The following is a 19,535-nucleotide window of genomic DNA, read 5'->3' on the forward strand; positions in this document are numbered from 1 at the left end:
CTAAGAAAGTTCAGTAACATGGTTGTTGGGATTTTCTAAGTGGAGATTTAAGTGGTATTTGTATCTTTCTTCTGAACATTTTCAGGTCTTCTGCGACCAAATAGATTCTGAGTCTTATACTCTAAAAATCATATATTTTAAACTTTCAAAATAAAATACTTGAAGCAAAATAACAATAAGTGGCCAGGGGCAGTGGTGCATGGCTGTAGTCCCAGCTATTTGGGAGGCTGAGGTGGGAAGATGGTTTCCGCCAGGAGGTTGAAGCTGCAGTATGTTATGATCGTGGTTGTGAATAGCGACTGCTCTCCAGCCTGGGCAATATAGCAAGGCCCATCTGTAAAGTAATAATCACAATAAAAGCAAGTCCAGATCTCCTTCCTACACCTTCCTAAAGCAAATTTCTCATTTGCATTACACAGGGCAGAAATGCCTATTGATGAGTCCTTCAGAGAGAAAAAATGAATTATTCCTCCACACTCCATGATCCACCCTTTCGTTATGGAGTTCAGCTGGGCAATCAATGCAACACTAAGAACGCCATCAACTTATAGATTACTATTTAAATATATATAATTCCCACCATACCTGAGAGAGGGAGATGGATTCTTCCCTCCTGCAGATGACAAGCTGAGTCACTGAGAGCCTGAAGAGTTGGTCTGGGATTGCTGAAAATGTTGGCCTTGAGACTGAGGGGACACTCATCCTCCTGCAGGTCCATCTGGGCATAAACCACATCAATGGAGACTCCACAACAGCAGAAGGAGCAACTGAGACCCAGGAACGTTCCCACCTGTAGAGAGTCCACACCCAGTGGAATGCAGCTGAAGGATGGGCCAAGATTAGAGTCCAGCTTTTTCCTTTAGCTGGGGAGGAAGTTGAGGGGGTCAGTCAGCTGCATGTGACATGTATGGTGGAACCTAGAGCTATAGTTAGTTCCTCTGCTGAGAACTTTACCCTACAGAGAAAAAACTCTACACTCACTGGTAAGCAGTTCTTTCCAGAATTGTGGATTCTTTTTAGAAATGCAAACTTGACTTCCCTAACATTAATGTCAACTATTGGTCCTCTTACTAATCATCTTAATTAAGTAATCTCCAAACTCCCGCTGAAAATTAGCCCCAGAGTTGCATCTGAGCATTTGGATCCAAGACAGGAAGTCATTTTGGGGTTTGGACCTGGCTGATCTGGGACTGTCTTCTAAAAGGAGGCTTTTTACTTGCAGAGGAGCAAGGATCTGTTTTGAGGAGAAAAGACAGAGGGACGAAACTCAGGAGCTTACCATGCAAAAGATTTTGGAATATATTTTTCAACTTGTTGCCACTTAATTGTTGGTCAACCCAATGAGAACATCTGCTGGTGCAGTGTGGGTAACACCCCCAATGGGCACCGAGAAGAACTGTCCAGATGTCAGGAACATCTAGTGTCTGAGGAATATCTTAGTTTATAGTGTTATTGCTCAGCTGTTTCCTTTATATAATCCTTCATATATAACCATATATTAGTTTATAGAATTAGTGCTTAAAATATAACTTACTGCTTACACATATCTATCATACTTAGTTCTATATAATCTTTGTATATAATCATATAGGTATTGTAGTCGCAGCTGTACTGACACATTTAGTGCTGATTTATATAATCCTTCTATATAACCATAGAGTAGTTTGTAGTAGGAGGAATGCCTAGAGCAGTCACAAAACAGAAGCAGTACATGGGAAAACAGCCAGCCCAGGACGAGAACCAAAGATCCAGGCGGTGGCATCCCTGCCTTGAAGGGCATACGCTGTATGGCAGGCTTGGAGCAAGTGTCTCTCCTCCTGATAAAGGAGTTATAGTACCTTGCATCCAGTTCCTGTGGAAAGTAGGCCTCAGGCCTGAGATCCTGAAAGTAACCAAGGGAGAACAACCCCTCTGGTTGTCACAGCAGCTGTACACCCTGTCAGTCTTTTCTCCCTGCTGTGCTAGCGCAAAGAATCCTCCCATAAATATCTTAAGAGAAGAGCACAAGTCTGTCAGCTCCCACTGCGTTAAGCTTACAGTGTCCTATTAAAAACCCTTTCAAGTCGCCAGCCCCCAGATAAGAAGTGTTGGGGTTGGACTTAGAAGAGCAAGGGGTGTTGAGAATGGCGAGCAAGCGGCTCGCATGGCAGCTTGGATTAATTAGGAGAAAGTCAATTGCATCAGCAAATGGGAATCTAGGAAGAAGCAAATCCAAGCAGTTGTTTGACTACTAAATTTTCATTGATTTTGAATCGACATACTGGAATGATGGGAAACGCCACCATAGCCAGGAAATAATTGAATTTCCTGCAGTGTTGCTGAACACATCAACAGGACAGATTGAATGTGAGTTCCATGCTTATGTTCAACCTCAGGAACATCCAGTTCTTTCAGCATTTTGCATGGAATTGACAGGCATAAAGCAGGCTCAAGTTGATGACGGAGTGCCTCTGAAGATTTGCTTATCTCAGTTCTGTAAATGGATTCATAAGATTCGGCAACAGAAGAACCTAACTTTTGCTGCTGGGGTTTCAGAGCCTTCTACTTCTGAAGTAAACTTACAGGCATTTGTTACTTGGTCAGACTGGTACTTGGGGGTTTGCCTGGAGTATGAGTGTAAAAGAAAGCAGCTATTAAAACCTGTGTTTTTAAATTCTTGGATTGATCTCAGAGCAACCTACAAGCTTTTCTATAGGAGAAAACCAAAAGGACTAAGTGGTGCCTTGCAGGAAGTGGGAATAGAATTCTCAGGACGAGAACGTTCTGGGTTGGACGATTCTCGGAATACTGCCCTTCTTGCTTGGAAAATGATCAGGGATGGCTGTCTAAGGAAAATTACAAGGTCATTGAACAAGGTTCCCACTCAGAAGAATTCCAGCATTCTGGTCAGAAATTTGAATACAAATCAAGTTGAAGAAATGTCAGCCTGTAACAGCATCCAGGGTCCTAGCATATATAATAAGGAGCCTAAAAATACAATAAATTCTCATGAAAAATTTCAAATGAAGTCAATTTGTGCAAACTTTCCTATAAAGGCACAGAAGGATCAATTACAAGTAAAGAACAATATAAAAACAGGTCTTCACAAAGTCAAAAGTTGCTTGTCTATTATTAAGTCTAAGTCCTCTACTTCTCTGGGGCATTTGCAGTCTCCTACCTTGAATTCACCTATCTATATCCAAAAGCAAGGAAAAAATGATCATCTTGCATTTAATACCAAATCTAAGTCTTCAACAGTTGGATCAGAATTGGTACTTGTTTCTACCACCATTCCAACTGTTAATCATGTTTCTGATACAGAAATGAGCTCTACCCTTGGCTGTTTACCTATCTTGGCTGATTGGGAGGATGTGGTTTTACTGCCAGCATCTCAGCCTGAGAAAAACATAGACTATACACTTCCCATTAGTGATTCAGACTTAGAGATCTCATTTAATTCTGGAGAAAGATTAATGGTTCTGAAAGAATCAGAAATGCCAAGTCATGAAAACTTGGGAGACATACAGGAAACTCTTCAAAAATCTGAGACTTCTAAGTCTATTGTATACAAGAGTCCTCACACTACCATTTATAATGTAAAAGAAGCCAAAGATCCAGGTTCATATGTTTCTGCCTTTAAGTTACTTGAACACAAATCAAGTACCTGCAACAGAGTTAATGCCGATATGTCTCATCCTTTAGTTTTGGGGAAACATCCTCTTCTTCCAGGTGGTACCAAAAGGAATCCATACAGTCCTCAAGCTTTTCCACCAGCAAAAAAACAACTGTTCACTATTCATGAAGAAAAGCCTACGTCATCTGATTGCTCTCCAGTAAGAAGTTCTTCCCGGAAGCTTTCCCCATCTGTATTACCTTCTATAGTTAACCTACAAGAGCCTTGGAAGAGTGGGAAAATGACACCTCCCTTATGCAAGTGTGGGCGAGGGTCTAGGAGACTTGTTGTTTCTAATAATGGACCGAACCATGGAAAAGTCTTCTATTGTTGCCCTATTGGGAAGTACCAAGAAAACAGAAAATGTTGTGGTTATTTCAAATGGGAACTTCAAAAGGAAAGAGCCAACAGCATAGTTCCATTTCATTCCACAGGGGGACTCACTTTTAATTCTCCAGAAACAAGCCATCTTTGTGACCGAAATTTAAGTATTTCCACCAAAAATTCCTTGAGACTCAGGCCTTCAATGAGGAATTGATAATCTTTCATGTATGAATTCTAATTGTTTTTTGAATTTCCAAACATGAGTATTCTGATAACATCTTACACTATTTTATATATTAATGTTTACTGAATTCATCATACTTTCTTCAGGAACCACAAATGTCATCTTTTGTTAAGAGTATTTATTAGATTACATATAATAAGCAACAATAGTATATGATCTTTCTTTTAAAGTTAGACCTTGAAGCAAGTCTTAAACTATTTTTAAATTATGTGCACAAAAATGTGACTAATAAAAATCCCTGGTCTATTTTCAGTTAGATACATGTACTTTGAGAATTATAATAATCTTCTAACTGGTATTTTGTATTTTTCTAAAAACTTTTATAAGTTCTTTAGTTTTATTTCACAGCTTGAACATTGATTCTGATTTGTATATCAGCATATCAGAAGAATTAGTCAACTAAAGTTTGAAAACCTATGTAGCAGAGATTTGGTTCAGAAACTGCTTCTATACTATACATTTAAAAATTGATCAATAATTGTTGACATTCTTTTTATATTAAGAAATGACGGGAACATTGACAGTAATGCAGAGGAATTTACCAAACATTTTATTTCTAAATTTAGCCTCTGATATCATAACCACAAGATATTTTAAATCAACAGTTTCTGAGCATACTACTACAGTTTTTATCACCTCTGCATCATCTTGTGGTTTCTAGAGATTGACAGATAATATGTTTGTTTTATAGATATGGTAGTTAATGAAACACATTTAAATTGTTTTCCATTCTTTCTTCCTCAGTTCATTTCTTTTTGTCTTCCCACTGATAGTCTTTGGCAGCTCTTGAATAAATTCTACCTGTTGGCATCAAGGGGAAGAAAATTAGCTTGGAAATTTTTGTCTTTACATAAAGCCAATTATATAGCAGCTCAATTATGAATTCTAGGAGAAAGAATTAGAATACTCATTGGAATGGGTTTTGGGTAACAACCAAAGAAGGGAAAAGGGTGTTGTTGAGGAAATTTGTCTTGATATTAAGCATTTACTGCAAGTCCAAAGGACCAAACAAAATAGGTTTAGGGTTTCATTTTTATCTCAAAGATTCTGATTCTTACCCATATGTCATCAGTTCAGTTTGGGACATGTGGTATGTAACATGAGTGAAGAAAATAGTCATTAAAAGGTAAAAACAAACAGTTGAAATTTTCCATAGCACTGAGCAAATATTCATTGTAATTAGGATACCTACCTTTCTGGGATATTTGTAAGATGCTGTAGTTTTTTTAACATGCTCCTGAATCTCCTTTATTAGTTGTTCTTGATCATGTGACTTGTAATCAGGGTTCAGAACAATAAAAGCCTTTACTACCTAAAATAAATATTTGAAACACCAGGAAAAAAAAAAGAAGTGCTGTACACGACACCTGTTGCACACAGCCTACCTCCTTGCCTTGGTGACCTAATGGCGGTGGACCCCTTTTCTGCACATGACCCTCTACTACTGCGCATGGTACAGCCTCCTGCTGTGCATGGCCCACCTCTCTGCCCAGGTGACATAATGGGGTGACCCCCTCACTTGTAATTCATGTGATTATGTATGCCCTATTACTAAGCCTATAGATGATGACCTCACTCACGACCCTGCCCCCTGCTTGTATCTAATAAATACAGATGTTCTTGGGCATTTGGAGGCTGCTGCCACTGATCTCCACTCACAGGTGGTGTGGCCCCCCGAGTCCAGATGCTCTTCACCAGTTCTTCAGTGTCCTGTCTCTTTACTTCTTGGATCCTGCACCTCACCACAGCATAAGGGACACCCCACAACCCTGTGGGGCCTCCACAACCCTACATGCAGTCCTGGAATCTGTGCTTTAAAAGCTCTCATATTTCTGTGTGTGTGCTGATGTTTGACGAGCACACTGTCCTGTAGAGTAGTGGCCCTTGGGGCTCCCTATGCCACCACGTTCTCTGATGTCAGTTCCCTCAGCTGCTTTTGAGTTGTGCATATGCATCACAATTCCTGGTCTGCTAATTATTTCCAGGAAATGTATTCATTTGGTAAAGATTCATCAAGCACCTGTCTTATTCTGGGTCCCGTTCTCTATGTAGCAGTCTCAGAGAAAAAAGAATGAAACTTCCATGGACCTCATGGATGGCACAGCCTAGGTGGAGGTGGGAAGATGGATAAGCAAAGTGCAACATAACAAATTGTTTGACATTATTTATTTCCTTTGAAGTCTATATTATTAATATTTTATAATAATGGTATTAATTTCCATATATCTGTGATTACCAATTAATTTTTCTGTTTTTCTTCCTTCCTTTCATTTTTTGGTCTTCCTTTCTTCCCTTTTTAATTTTTTTTGGGAGGGAGTTTCGCTCTTGTTGCCCAAGCTGGAGTGCAACAGCATGATCTCAGCTCACTGCAACCTCTGCCTCCTGGGTTCAAAGGATTCTCCTACCTCAGTCTCCCGAGTAGCTGGGATGACAGGCATATGCCACCATGCCCAGCTAATTTGTTGTATTTTTAGTAGACAAGGGGTTTCTCCATGTTGGTAAGGTTGGTCTCCAACTCCCGACCTCAGGTGATCTGACCGCCTTGGCCTCCAGAAGTGCTGGGATTATAGGTGTGAGCTACCATGCCAGGCTTTATTTCTTTTTTTTTTTTTTTTTTTTAGAGATGGGGTTTCACCACGTTGGCCAGGATAGTCTCGATCTCTTGACCTTGTGATTCACCCGCCTCGGCCTCCCAAAGTGCTGGGATTACAGGCTTGAGCCACCGCGCCCGGCCTAGACACATGCATTTCGACTGGTTTTAACTAAGAGTGATATTGCTGGGTCATAGCTGAGTGGATGCTTGGCTTCCTCTCTCAAAAAACAAGTTTCTACTGAGTGAAGAAATAGTAGAAGAAGGTAAATCTCTTCTTTTAGAAGTTATTCAGCTAGTAAATAAGGAAGGAAGGAGAGACTGACACTATAACTCTTTTGTAACCCTTAATGAATTAACAGATTTGGCCACTGAACAGCAATGGCCAAATTTAAGTGTACGGTAAAAATAAATAAATAAATAAATAAAACAAATAAAATAAAAATAGGTAAGTTCTTCCTTCTAATGTAAGAATACAATGCAGTGCCATAAACGAACTTAAGTACTCAAGAAAAAAAATAAAGCCTGCGTATAAGCAAATCTCTGCAACCAACTAGCAATTTATAGAAAGCACAGATTAAAAAGGTGCATATTAAACTACTCCTTGGGGTGCAGCCGGCAAAATGCAAACTATGAAAAACTCAACCAGACAATATAAATTTCAAGGAGGAACATATAGGAAAAAAAAGAACGCTAAAAAATACGCCAAGGTAAAACTAAACTACAATTTTAGATGATGAAAATGTAAAAAAGAGCAGAGAAGTGATGATCATAAAAGTCAGGCTGTGATTTTATGTGTGGGAGGAAAGAGTTTATCACTGAGCTGGGGCAGATGATGGGGGTTTCCTGGGCTGGCTGACAAACTCTCTGGTGGTTAAAGCATGTTTACCTTTTATTAAAGGGCAACATTTTCAGACAGGTTTTCTTTTTGGTACCTGTTGTATTTTATGACAAAAAAGCTAATGGAGCATAAAATAATTTAGAGGACACGGTTATGTTTTGCACAAAGCCTGCTCTCCACACCCCTCTCCAGACACTGAGATCCCAAAAGACGTGGCAGCCCCAGGACCCCCTGGCAGGGCCACCTCACTTCTGGGTGTGGTCATGTCACTGGAGGCAATGTCCCTGGTCTATTCTGTGATGCCTAGAAGAACCTGATAGGACACACTTGAGCGGAAGCTGCCCTGTCACCTGCAGGTTCTTGGCCATCATTGTAGAGGGAGCGGGTCCTCATCCCTCCACAGGCCGGATCACAGCCAGAGCCTCCTCTCTGCATGGGGAGTGAGGCTGGTCCTTTCCCTGAACACAGTGACAGAGATCTCTCCAGAGGTGAAGATGACACCATTCTTCCTCCAACGTGGTCCAACTTCATGGTTTTCTGCTTTGCAGGAAAGTTGACTAAGGGAGGTGTTCAATGCAGAAATCCCAGATGGGAAAGATGGGCAGATCTCAGGGCTGTATTTGATCTGGGACAGGGTGGGGAATATCCCATCTCTTACTCATCCACTTTCCTGGTTCATTTGTTCTTCATTAATTCAGTCCACACCTCCCCAGCAGTCACTTTACGCCAGAACCTGACTGACTCAAATTCTTCAAAGTCAGAAAACTTGGAAACACTCTCTATCCCCTCCCTGATGTCACACTTCAGCTCTGTGTCATCACATGAAGGCTCCAGCTCTTCAGGGCAGATGTTCCCCCACAGGGTCAGCCCCTGAATGTTGGCACCAGATGTCCCACCTCCATCATTTCACAGCGCTTTCTGTTCTGCTGTGAATCTGTGGGTCATCGGAAACTAGCAGGGGAAGGGGATGAGGAGGGGAGATTGTTTTCACGCCGTGTCAAGGCGTTGAGACAGACTTCTCCTTCTCCCCTGAACCTCATGCTTTATCCACTCCCAGACGCATGAAATAAAACACAGACCAGAAATGTCTATTTAAACAGTAAACATCTATAGTATAAAATTTTACAAAGGTAGTAGACATGAAGTAATGCATAAGGCTGTGACAGGGGGGCGAGGGGACCTCAAGGTGATAAGAAAGCTGGTCCTAGGCTCGTCAGGAGGAGTCATCACCAAGACACTCGCTCATAAAGCTCACCTATGACATTCTAATTACTGTACATGTAATGTATTAAAATATAATAAAATAGGCTGGGTCTGGTGGCTCATGCTTGTAATCCCAGCACTTTGGGAGGCTCAGGTAGGCAGATCACCTGAGGTGGGGAGTTTGAGACCAGCCTGGCTAACATGGCGAAACCCAGTCTCTATGAAAAATACTAGAATTAGTCGGATGTGGTGGTGTGCGTCTGTAATCCCAGCTACTCGGGAGGCTGAGGCACAAGAATTGCTTGAGCTGGGGAGGCAGAGGTTCCAGTGAGCCGAGATCATGCCACTGAACTCCAACCTGGGTGACAGAGTGAGACTTTGTCTCAAAAAAAAAAAATTATAATAATAGATAAACAATGGAAATGATGATGCCAACTAATATGGCATAGCTGCAAACACCTCATGCCTACTAACACTTCACAGCCTCTGACAACAAGAAATAAATAGTGTTATGTTCTCTGCTACATAGGCCAGGGAACTGAGGCACCAAGATGGAAAGTGCTGGTGAGATCCAGACAGGGAGCTGAGTCCTAGCCGCCTGGCTGCAGAGTCTCGGTGCCCTGAGTGGAGCCAGTGGGCCCAGGAGCTGACATCAGAGGCTGAAATCCCAGCTGTGCGGCATCCCTGTGGTCTCCTGTCCCAACCACGTGTTGATCCAGGACCTGCAGGCTCATGAGCTCTGGAGAAAAGAGAGAAACCAGTGAATGCTCCACTGGGTGCAGAGTGTTGTGTTTATCCCCTGAGGACTTTTCTCTCGTCAGTTGCTCCAAAATCAGATTCTCTCTTTCTATGAGGGAAGAGGAGGCCCTCCTTTTTTCTTCCTCCTACCTGTTTTTTCCAGCCCCAAGACTAAAGGACAAGATGCAAGAGGGAACCCAGTGCCCTCCGCTCCTCTCAGGCCTGACCAGTCCTGTTAGAGTGAGAGGCCTCCCCAAATAGAGGCCCTGACCCTTGCCCTCAGTCCCCAGGCCCTCCTCACCTGCAGAGGCACCTGCACACCAGGGCAGGCCCTGCCCACCATGGGCTCTGCCCTCTACCTGCAGCTCAGCATTCCTCCCCTCCCAGCCCAGAGCTGGCACCTCTTAACTGGGGACCCCATCAAGAAGCCTGGGGGTGCCCAGCAGGCCTAGCATGGAACGACGTGGCTGCTATAGGATCTGCACCTGACCCTGGGACCCCCAGCTTGCTTCAGGAGGCCTGGCCTCCCCTGACCCTCAGCACCCACCCAGGCCTGTGACCTGCTCTTGAGTCACCGCTGCTCCTGCCTGGTCCACTTATCCCTGGAAACGCAGCTCCACCCCAGGGCTGCTGCTTGGTGAGGCCGCGAGGCCTTCCTGCTCTGTCCCTAGCAGGGATTCCACCCAGGACACTGCCCTGGCAACCCACAAGGGATTTTCTCCATGTGGAATAGGGAACCCCTTAGCCTGAGGCTGCCTCTGTCCACCCTCTGCACCTGGGAACTGCCACTGCCACAGCCACCATCTTCCACACAGACCCTCCTGGAGAGCGAGCTCCAAATTTGAGTTCCTGTTTCATTTAATATGCTTTACAACATCAGTATTAGAGTAAATACTGTCAAGATTGTAGAGCTGAAATTATGAACATCTTTATGGGACATCAACATTGAAAGCAGGAATTTTGAGACATTGGCACATGGCTTTCATACCCTTTTCCTGGCCAAAGCCCCAATGACCTGTGAGGAAACCAATCATGCTCACAGAAAACCAGAACTGACAATCCCTCTACAGGAGACACCGCAGGTGAGAGCAGGAGCCACCACACACCTGCTCTGCCCCTGCTGCGGGTGTCTCCTGGATGGGGCCCTCTTGCTGCAGGGCAGGGGATAAACCTTCCCATCTGCCCAGGCCTGGGGGGCAAACAGAGAGTGCAATTAAGTTGAACGATGAGAAACCACGACCCCTACGGCCAGGTACACAGAAGTGGGGAAACGACAGAAAGACCCAGGTCTCCTGGACGCCCCAGCCCCTTACTGTCCCCTGCACTGCCTTTGTCTTTACAGAAACACAAAACTTCCTGCTTTCTCTTTTCATCTCCCGTCAAACAACCTGACTGTGGGGGAAATGATTCTGACTGTCCCTTACTCCAAACTTACCAGGCAGTGACCACCTTGAGAAAGGGAAATGGCCTCCGGGCGGGCAAGGTCAGGCCACAGAGCACAGAACAAAGCCCCAGAAACACCAGAAGAAAACACTTGGAGGTAGTTTGAGAACAGGGACCGCAGCTGCCCTGATGAGGGGCTGGGCCCCGCTCCTCCAATGGCCCGGGGACATCTGCTTATCTACTCATGTATATCATCTGCATGGAAACTCAGGGAGGCCAGGTGGTGGGAACCTGGAAAGAGCATGGCCTCGAGTGACACAGAGGACATGACACTCCGGAGGCAGCTCCTGGAGAAGGCGCACGGGGAGCTGCAAAGTGGACAGAGATGGCCGCGTGCGACCAGGACCCTCCTTGTTACAAGAGGGCCTCCAAGGGTCTGCACAGGCAGGGCCCCCAGTCCGGGCCTCATATATCTTTTCCTTGGTGTCTCCCCCACCAAATGGCTGGAGAAACAGGGGAGAGGGATGCAGAGAGGAAGGGACTAGGGGCACCACCTCCCCTCGGATTCCTCTCCAGTTTCTAGCCCTCCCCAGATGACAGCTGCCTTTACTATTTGCTCCCTCTGAGGCTGTGATCATCTAGGCCCTCTGCACTCTGCATGTGATTCCCAACTCACCCCACCTGGACGAGCCCTAGTGAGCCCGAGAGACAGAGATACCGGGATGAGGACAGAGCAGATGCCATCCCTGCTGCCCAACCCTCACCTGCAGCAGGAAGAGGCCACAGCTAAACATTCGAGGGCCTTCCCTGGCCCTAACTTGAGAGGTATTTAGGGGTGTAGATGGAGATATGGCTCCCGTTCTCCTCCCAAATACCCCAACTTCCAACACCTGTTCCAGAAGCCTGGTCACCTACATGCCTATCTGTGCAGGAGCAATGAGGGGACCCTAGTGCCCAGACAGGAGCCCTCCCATCTCCAGCCACTGCCCTCTTTTCTCACCTGGACCCTCTGCAGGTGATGTTCTCTTCTTCTTGCAATGATGGATGCAGCAAACAATAATAAAAACAATAATGGCAACAGCAATAATACCAGCAATAATACCAGCAATAATAGCAGGAGCAGGAGCAGGAGCAGCAGCAGCAGGAACATGTGGACTGGCTGTCCATTGACTCTCAAGCACCAGCACCCTCCCTGAAAAAAGGCACTTGTTATACATCAGGCAGAGACCCACAGCTGACCCTCTCCAGGGTCACCCCAGGCTCACCAGGGGGCACAGGGTGAGTGCTGTGATTCCCACTGTGTTCCATGTAGCAGGTGAACCTCTGCTCCTCTCCTTGGCGAATCCTGATGTTCACCCTGGTCTGGTATGTTCCATACCCATCAGGCAGGACACCCTCTGACTGCTGGTCGTTGTGGCTCAAAGATACCCCATGCTGACGCCAGGTCAGTGTGATATTTGGGGGATAGAAGCCGGAAGCCCAGCATGTCACCTTGATGTTGCCCTCTGAATCCTCACTGCGGGTGACATTCACCATGGGGGGCACTGGAGAAGAAAATGCAGAGTCAGTGAAGCCCTGCTCCCCTCTAAGGGAGATGCAGGGAACAGGGCTGGTCCTCTCCACTGTTCCCACTCTGGCTGAAGCACTCACAGACCCCGGACCTTCTGTAAGTCTGTCCTCACCCAGGGACCCAATTCCTCTACGCTGGCAGGAGGATGGGCCTCGGGACTGTGGCCTGAAGCTCTGGGATCCCCACAGTGATGCTGAGGAGGGGGATGTTAGGGGTGGACTCCTGGGTCTGGGGCCAGGGTGGAGGAAACTCTTTGGGATGGGCAGGGTGGGAGGCAGATGGGGCAGCCCTGGCCCTGAAGGCTTCCTCTCCTGCCTGCCACCCATCCCATGCTCAGGATTCTGTCGGAGGACCCCCTGCTTTCCCAGATTCCAACACTGGATGGTTCAGTCTCAGACCCACTGTCTTTATCCACTGGCTCTGACAGGAGAGGAAAATCAGGACACAATATGTCAACAGGAAACGCCTGCATCCAAAGCACTGGGCAGGTTTCCCTGGTCAGAGCTGGGGGGTGAGGCAACTCTAGCAGAACCGTGGGGAGAGGAGAGCCCCTGCCCAGGGTCGGTACCTGTTCTCCGGACACACACCAGGGATTCCAGATATCCCTGCAGTTTCTGCCGGCAGTCTGCCCGCACAGCGCCAGCTTTCTTTACATTTTCCTTCAAGACATTCGTGATGTTTATAGGCAAGATCTGAGCTCCGGAGGACTCATGCACTGTCCATTCCTGAGTGTCCAGGTTTTGGGAGAGGAAGAGCTCCCCATCATAGTAGAAACGCCGGACGCCCTTGGTGCTACCATCTTCATGGATCTCACAGAGTCTAATCTCCTGGAGGGAATGCAAGGCTGCCCCCACCCAGCAGTGACTTCTCCATTCCTGAACCCCTCACCTTCCCACCCAAGTGAGGAACTCAGCCCAGCGGGGACCCTTCCCTTGCCCTCCTCCGCCCAGCCTCCCTGTGCTGGCTGAGTGCTGGTTCACCTCCTTGGTGAGCTCCACTGACCCCCATTCCTCACCCCCAGCCCCAGCCAGATCCAGTGGGAAGAGACAGGTCGCTGCTCTCTGCCCTAACTTTTCCGGAAAAGGCCTCTCCTGTCACTCTTGCCCCTGCCCACTCTCACCTCCATTCTTCCCCTTAATATGAGCCAGGGTCATCTTGAGGTTCTTCTCGTTCTCTATCAAGTCCTCGATCTCTGTGTGCCAGGGCTCAGCTCTCCGGACTGCTTCTTCCCACTGTCCCTGGGGCCCTGCTGGGCATTTCTGCCTGTCACAGAGCAGGAAGAGTTGACCATCCAGATGTCCCACAACAAGAAACCCTGATTGCACAGATCCATCCCGGGACAGCACTGTGAGGTTATAACGAAGACTGTGAGGCTCTGGGGAAGAGAAAATGACAGATGAGACTTCTTCCTGGAAGTAACTTCACGTGATGCTTAACACACAGGTCTGCTGTCCTGACCTTCCTGAGGAGACAGGAAATGTACACGGGCAATGGGACAAGAATGAGCATTTCATATACAAGGAAAACTGGGAAGCTGGGAGGACAGAGGAGGGGACTGAGGAATGGAAGAAGGGGGAATGGAGATGGCAAACTTTTAGGCCAGGTGCCAGGGCTGGGTGGCCAAAGGCCCCCTAAGGGTATAGGGGCCATGGGGAGAGGCTCTTCTACAGGGATAATGGAGAAACATGAAGGCAGTGGTGGAAGGAAGGTCTTGCCAGAGGGGAGGCGGGGAATGGGAAGAAACTCAGGCTAAGAGGGACCCATGTCCAGTGTGGCTGTGGTGCACAGGTGACAGTGAGATGGAGGCAAGGGGAGCTGCTTCGAGAAAAGACTCATCATGGGCATGGTGAGGGCAAGGGATGGGGCGGTTATGAGGCGCAAGGGGCAGGAAGGTTGTAGCCCCAGAGAAGTTTATAGTGGGGTCAGAATCCCAGAGGGAAGCAATGGCGTGGGCTTGGGTCCCAGTGGAAGAGTGGCATGACAGCATGACAAGGCCCCAGGACAGCAAGTGCATGCACCCGCTAGTGTCCACCAGGGTGGCCAGGTGTCAGGTTCTCAAAAGAGTCAGTCCATATTTCATTAAATAGTGCTGGGGGAACTGGATGTTGAAATAAAATAAAATGGCACCTTTAATTTGTACTCTATACAAAAATTAACTCAAAACGAACAAAAGACCTAAACTCTAAACTCAAGAACTAAAACTTAAAAATTTCTTAGAAGAAAACATTGGGGATAATCTTCATGACACAGGATTTGACAGAGCTTTCGTGGATGTGACACCAAAGCACAGACAGAATAGAAAGAACTGACAAACTGGACTCATGAAAATTAAAACATCTGTGCATCAAAGGGCACAATTAGAGCGAAAAAGCAATCAATGCCTGAAATGAAATAAATATGCAAATCACATATCTGATAAGAGATTAGTTTCCAGAATACGTAAAAAAGTCTGACAAAAACAACAAAACAGTCAACCCACTCAAAAATGGGCAAAGTAGCCATGAGAAGCTATGTCGGGAAAAAATGGGCAAAAGCCTTGAATGGCCAGTTCTTCCAAGAAAATATGCAAATGATCAATAAACACATGAAAAGATGCTCAATATCAGTAGTCATTAGTAAAATGCAAATCAAAACCACAATCATATATTGCTGCACAGCAAAGGAAACAGGCTGGGTGCGGTGGCGCATGCCTGTAATCCTAGCACTTTGGGAGGCTGAGGTGGGTGGATTGCTGAGTTCAGGAATTCAAGACCAGGTGGGCAACACGGTTTCATACTTACTAAAAATACAAAAATTAGCCAGGCATGGTGGTGTGCCACTGTAGTCCCAGCTACTTAGGAGCCTGAGGCAGGAGAATTGCTTGAACTTAGGAGGTGGAGGTTGCAGTGAGCTGACATTGCACCACTGCACTCCAGCCTGGGCCACAGAGAAAGACTGTCTCCCAAAAAAAGAAAAAAGAAAAAAAGAAACAAAAAAACCCTCCTGCACAGCGAAGAAAACAATAAACAAAGTGAAAAGACCATCCAAGAATGGGAGAAAATATTTTCAAACTATTCATCTTACAAAGGATTAGTAACTGAAATATATAAGGAGCTCAAACAACTCTATAGGAAAAAATAATCTAAGAATCCAATTTAAAAATGAGCAAAAGATCAGAATAGTAATTTCTCAAAAGAAAGACTTACAAATGGCAAACAGGTATATGAACAGGTGCTCAGCATCACTGGTCATCAAATAAATGCATCAAAACTGCCATGAGATGTCATCCCGCCCCAGATAAAATGGCTGTTACCCAGAAGACAGGCAATGAGGAATGCGGCAAGGATGTAGCAAAAGAGAACCCTTGTACACTGTCGGTGGGAATGTAAACTAGTACACCACTATGGGAAACAATGTGGAGATTCCCCAAAACTAAAAACCTACAGAACTGTCATATGCTGCAGCACTCCCACTGTTAGGCATATACCTCAAAGAAAGGAAATTGGCATATTAAAGAGCCATCTACTTTTCCATGTTTATTGAGGCACTATTCAAAATAGCTAAGCTCTGCAAGCAACCTAAGTGTCCATCAACACACGAATGGATAAAGAAACTGTGGCTCACATGTGTATGTGGAGTACTATTCAGCCGTCCTGCCATTTGCAAAGAACTGGTGGTCATTATGTTAAGTCAAATAAGCCAGGAACAGACAGACAAACTTTGCTTGTTCTTTCTTATTTGCAGCAGCCAAAAGTGAAAACAACTGAACTCATGGGGAGAGAGAATGGAATGATGACTACCAGACGCTGAGAAGGGTAGTGGGGAGTGCGGGTGGGATGGTTAATGGTTACAAAAATATAGTTAGAATGAATAAGATCTTGTAGATAGCACAGCAGGGTAAGTCAGCAATAATTTACTGTACATGTAAAAATAACCGAAAGAGCACAATGGGATTGTTTGTAGCACAAAGAAGCTTGTTGTGTTAGATACCCCATTTACCCTAATGTGATTATTACATATTGTATGCCTGTGTTAAACTATTTCACGTACTCCATAAATATATACATATATGTGTACTACATACCGAAACAAAAGTTAAAAATTAAAAAAAAAGCAATGGTAGGGTGTGCTGGCCAGAGACAGAAAACCAAGGTAAACGAGGAGACCCCAGCCTGAGGAAGGGTCTGCCAAAAGTAGTGCTGGAGGGGGAACAGTCACCCCAAGAGCAAAACAAAGATTTTAGGTATGTGGTGTAGGGAGTGAGAGCCCACTGGGGTCAAGGAACCGAAAGAAAAGAATGAAGGTCAAGGAACAGTGGGACCAACAGCCTGTTTTAGGTCTGGGCTGGGTGGGGGGTGGGCAGATAGGCAGCGTGAGCGTGGAGCAGGAGTGACTGTGGAGGAACTTGGGTTAGGGTGAGGACAGGAGGGGAGGGTGCTCTGTGGGGGGTGGAGTTTGGGAAAGATGAGAACTGGCTGAGGGCCCAAGGCAGGTGAGCAAGAGGTAGGAGCAACACAAGGTCCCCAGGTGGAGAGGGTCAGAGGGACCAGGAAGGGATGGTCCAGCACCTGTGGGCTGGAGGGTGAGGCCCTCCAGAGGGTGAGGCTGAGGATAAAGGAGAGGACACATGACGCAGGGACCAGAGCAGGCACCTGCACTGGAGGGGAGGGGGCATCTGCGCTGCCCTGTGTCCTGCCTAAGACCCAACTGTCATTGGCACCAAGGCTCCCCTTGGGTGGTCTGGAGGGGAATGGGATGGAGAGAAGGCCCCCCCACCCCGCACCCTCCCCCCGCAACAAAAGGCAGCAAGAGAAAGTGAGGGTCAGTGACAGTTGGGAGTGGGAGGCATAGGGGCAGCACTGGGTGAAGGCTGCTTGTAGGAAAGCCCCATAGGGGAGGCAGGAGAAACCTGCTGTGGTGGGGCCAGGGGATGAGGGCAGAGGACACCCTAGAAATGGATCAGAGAACTGCAGACAGGAAGGGGTAGCAGGGAGCTGGGAGGGCAACAGGACCCAGGGGGCCCTGAGATGGGCAGGGGAGGAGGGGCAGGGAATCTGGTGTCCTTAGATCACTGGTCATTAGTAGGGGTGGGATGCCAGAGTGGAGAGGACCCCCTCAATCTCGTCCCCGCCCACCGCCCCGGGAGTAGGAGGCCGGGGAGAATGAGCTGGGAATGAGAGAAGTCGCGGGAAGAATCCTCTGCCCGCAGCCTGCAGCCTCCAACCCCGTTTCCCCCTAGCCACCCCCACAGTCCCCACAGCAGCAGAAAGCACCACCAGCTCCAGGTCCCGAGAAAGGAGGGCGTCAAATACAGGAGCTGCGGCCCGGGAGCTGAGAACCTGCTCCGGGGAGAGGACAGGGCTTCAGGGACCTGGGAGCCGCCCCCAGCACCGGGAGATATGGCTGCCTCAGTGGCCGAGCAGGGAGGGCTCTCAAATACCATTCATAGGAGCAGCCCGGGGTGGGGGGCGCAGCCCGGGACCCCAGGGGTCTCAGAAGGGATGGTTTGTCGGAAAAATGAGAAGAGGCGGAGGCGAGGCTAGGAGAGCAAGTGCAGGACAGGAAAATGCAGGGGCGGGTGACGCGCGGTCCTAAGGAGGACAGAAAAGAGACGGGAAAGCAGGGCTGAGGTGTGGCGGCCACGGGCCGCGTCCAGCTCCCCGCACCCCCGACCCCGCACCTGAGCCCCGCCCAGACCGCACAGCGCTCACCGCGACCCACCGGGACCCCAGGAAACGTCCCGCCACTCCCGCTCCGCCCAGGCCCGCCAGGAACCCCACTCACCAGCGGCGGCTCCCAGGAGTGTCAAAGGGAAGGCGCGGGCCAGAAACAGCAGGACCCGACCCAGCCCCATGGCCCGACGTCGCCACCCTCTCAGAGGCTCAAGCCGTGGCCGGCAAAACCGGGGGCGGGAGAGGGCCCCGCGGAAATTTAGCCACCTGCCCCGCCCCCCAGCGACCTCTTATCCAATGAAACTGAGGCCCGGACTTAGGGCCACTCACGAGAGGGAAGGGCGGGGCCGTGTTCATAAGAAAAATTTCCCGGGGCTTGAGACCTGCTGAGCCGGCGAGACCTGGGGTCCTGAAAAGTGGGAGCGCGCGGGAGCGCAGCTAAAAGCGGGGACCAGCTACGAGTAGCTGAGGGTACAGCTCCAACCTGATGAGCACGGCCAGGGCCCTGCCGCCCTCCCTGCATCGCCATCACCCATCCCCGCACCCCCACCCTAAGGAGAGCGAGCCTCACCAAGCCCCTTTCGCCTGTCGCCCCATCAGGCCGGCTCTCACTGGCTTGTTCCTTCCAGGAGAGACAACGCCTAGTTATTCTTCCAACACACTTCTTGAGCAGCGCACAGCGTTACCGGCAATGAGAGCAGTGAGCAGATTTGCAGACTTGTTTCCAGGTCTCAGCCACCTCTGCCTCTCAGAAGCACCTGCCCCTTGAGAACCGCTCAGACGACAAACTCTCTTATACGTTTCAGCTTTAGAATCACCTTCTCCTCCCTTCGACTCGAACCCAGGTCCCCTTTCGCCCCCTAATATCCTCTAAGTGTCTGAGGTCTCGCGGGGCAGCCTCTCTATTCAGTCCCTGGCTGATCGCAGGCCAAGGATGCGACTCCCCATGGTTCACTACAACACCAAGCTCTCTCCAGACTCCCTTTTCCAGCCTGTCTTAGGACATCTGTACCTCCAGGACCATAGTCCCCTCCAATGTGACAGATCCACAAGGACACTCTACACGTCTCCCACCACATCACTCCGTTTCTCTTAAGAGCATCACCATCCTTGGTCCCTTCTGATTTCCTCTTTCCCCTTCATCTCCAGGAGTCAAAGTCAGCTCCTCCAACCCTATTTCAATCCCACAGCAACTACCTTAGTCTAGGCTTTTCCCTCCCTTCAACCTAGATTACTGCACCGGCTTCCTAAACACTGTGCCTGCCCCAGTTGTAACCAGAGTGCTCCAAGCCACGCACAGCACCCCATCCACTGAATGTCACACAGGATGCTTCCACTC

General features: G+C 47.7%; 2 protein-coding genes and 1 long non-coding RNA gene across 4 annotated transcripts; 1 reads left to right on the forward strand and 2 right to left on the reverse strand.

Annotated features, from left to right (window-relative positions):
• Positions 1–2,100: 2,100 nt before the first annotated feature.
• On the forward strand, positions 2,101–5,034 carry LOC108299864 (ERI1 exoribonuclease 2-like). The gene is made up of 2 exons (XM_017522438.2): positions 2,101–2,552; positions 2,685–5,034. Exons 1-2 carry the CDS (start codon positions 2,403–2,405, stop codon positions 4,188–4,190), a joined length of 1,656 nt encoding a protein of 551 aa, XP_017377927.1. The 5' UTR covers positions 2,101–2,402; the 3' UTR covers positions 4,191–5,034.
• LOC119470192 lies at positions 4,324–5,592 on the reverse strand. Its single transcript, XR_005199073.1, has 2 exons — positions 5,413–5,592; positions 4,324–5,021 (listed from the first exon to the last, which is right to left on the reverse strand). It is a non-coding gene; the product is annotated as an uncharacterized LOC119470192 (long non-coding RNA).
• A 2,164-nt stretch (positions 5,593–7,756) lies between these two features.
• On the reverse strand, positions 7,757–18,417 carry LOC108299865 (MHC class I polypeptide-related sequence B-like). 2 transcript variants are annotated; one of them, XM_037736365.1, is made up of 6 exons: positions 18,309–18,415; positions 13,666–13,920; positions 13,114–13,389; positions 12,241–12,519; positions 9,366–9,591; positions 7,757–8,159 (listed from the first exon to the last, which is right to left on the reverse strand). In XM_037736365.1, the coding sequence occupies exons 1-6, from the start codon at positions 18,376–18,378 to the stop codon at positions 7,955–7,957; spliced, it is 1,311 nt and encodes a 436-aa protein (XP_037592293.1). In that variant the 5' UTR covers positions 18,379–18,415; the 3' UTR covers positions 7,757–7,954. The 2 variants fall into 2 exon arrangements, with proteins under 2 accessions (XP_037592293.1, XP_017377928.1); XM_017522439.2 differs by lacking the exon at positions 7,757–8,159 and adding an exon at positions 11,976–12,167 and having other exon boundaries at positions 9,294–9,593; positions 18,309–18,417.
• Between the last annotated feature and the right edge of the window lie 1,118 nt (positions 18,418–19,535).

The sequence above is a fragment of the Cebus imitator genome, unplaced genomic scaffold (genome assembly GCF_001604975.1).
Source record: "Cebus imitator isolate Cc_AM_T3 unplaced genomic scaffold, Cebus_imitator-1.0 Scaffold24, whole genome shotgun sequence".
Lineage (NCBI taxonomy): Eukaryota > Metazoa > Chordata > Mammalia > Primates > Cebidae > Cebus > Cebus imitator.

Bases quoted from the DNA above. Each gene is read 5' to 3' on its own strand.
- LOC108299864 (XM_017522438.2), top strand. From the start codon at position 2,403: ATGGAATTGACAGGCATAAAGCAGGCTCAAGTTGATGACGGAGTGCCT. The intron at 2,553-2,684 runs GTAAACTTACAG...GCAACCTACAAG, and splicing joins CAGAGCCTTCTACTTCTGAA to CTTTTCTATAGGAGAAAACC.
- LOC108299865 (XM_037736365.1), bottom strand. From the start codon at position 18,378: ATGGGGCTGGGTCGGGTCCTGCTGTTTCTGGCCCGCGCCTTCCCTTTG. The intron at 12,520-13,113 runs GTACCGACCCTG...TTTCTTCTCCAG, and splicing joins GGTGTGTGTCCGGAGAACAG to TGCCCCCCATGGTGAATGTC. The intron at 8,160-9,365 runs AACACTATTTAT...CCACGTTGGAGG, and splicing joins GCCTATGTAGCAGAGAACAT to AAGAATGGTGTCATCTTCAC.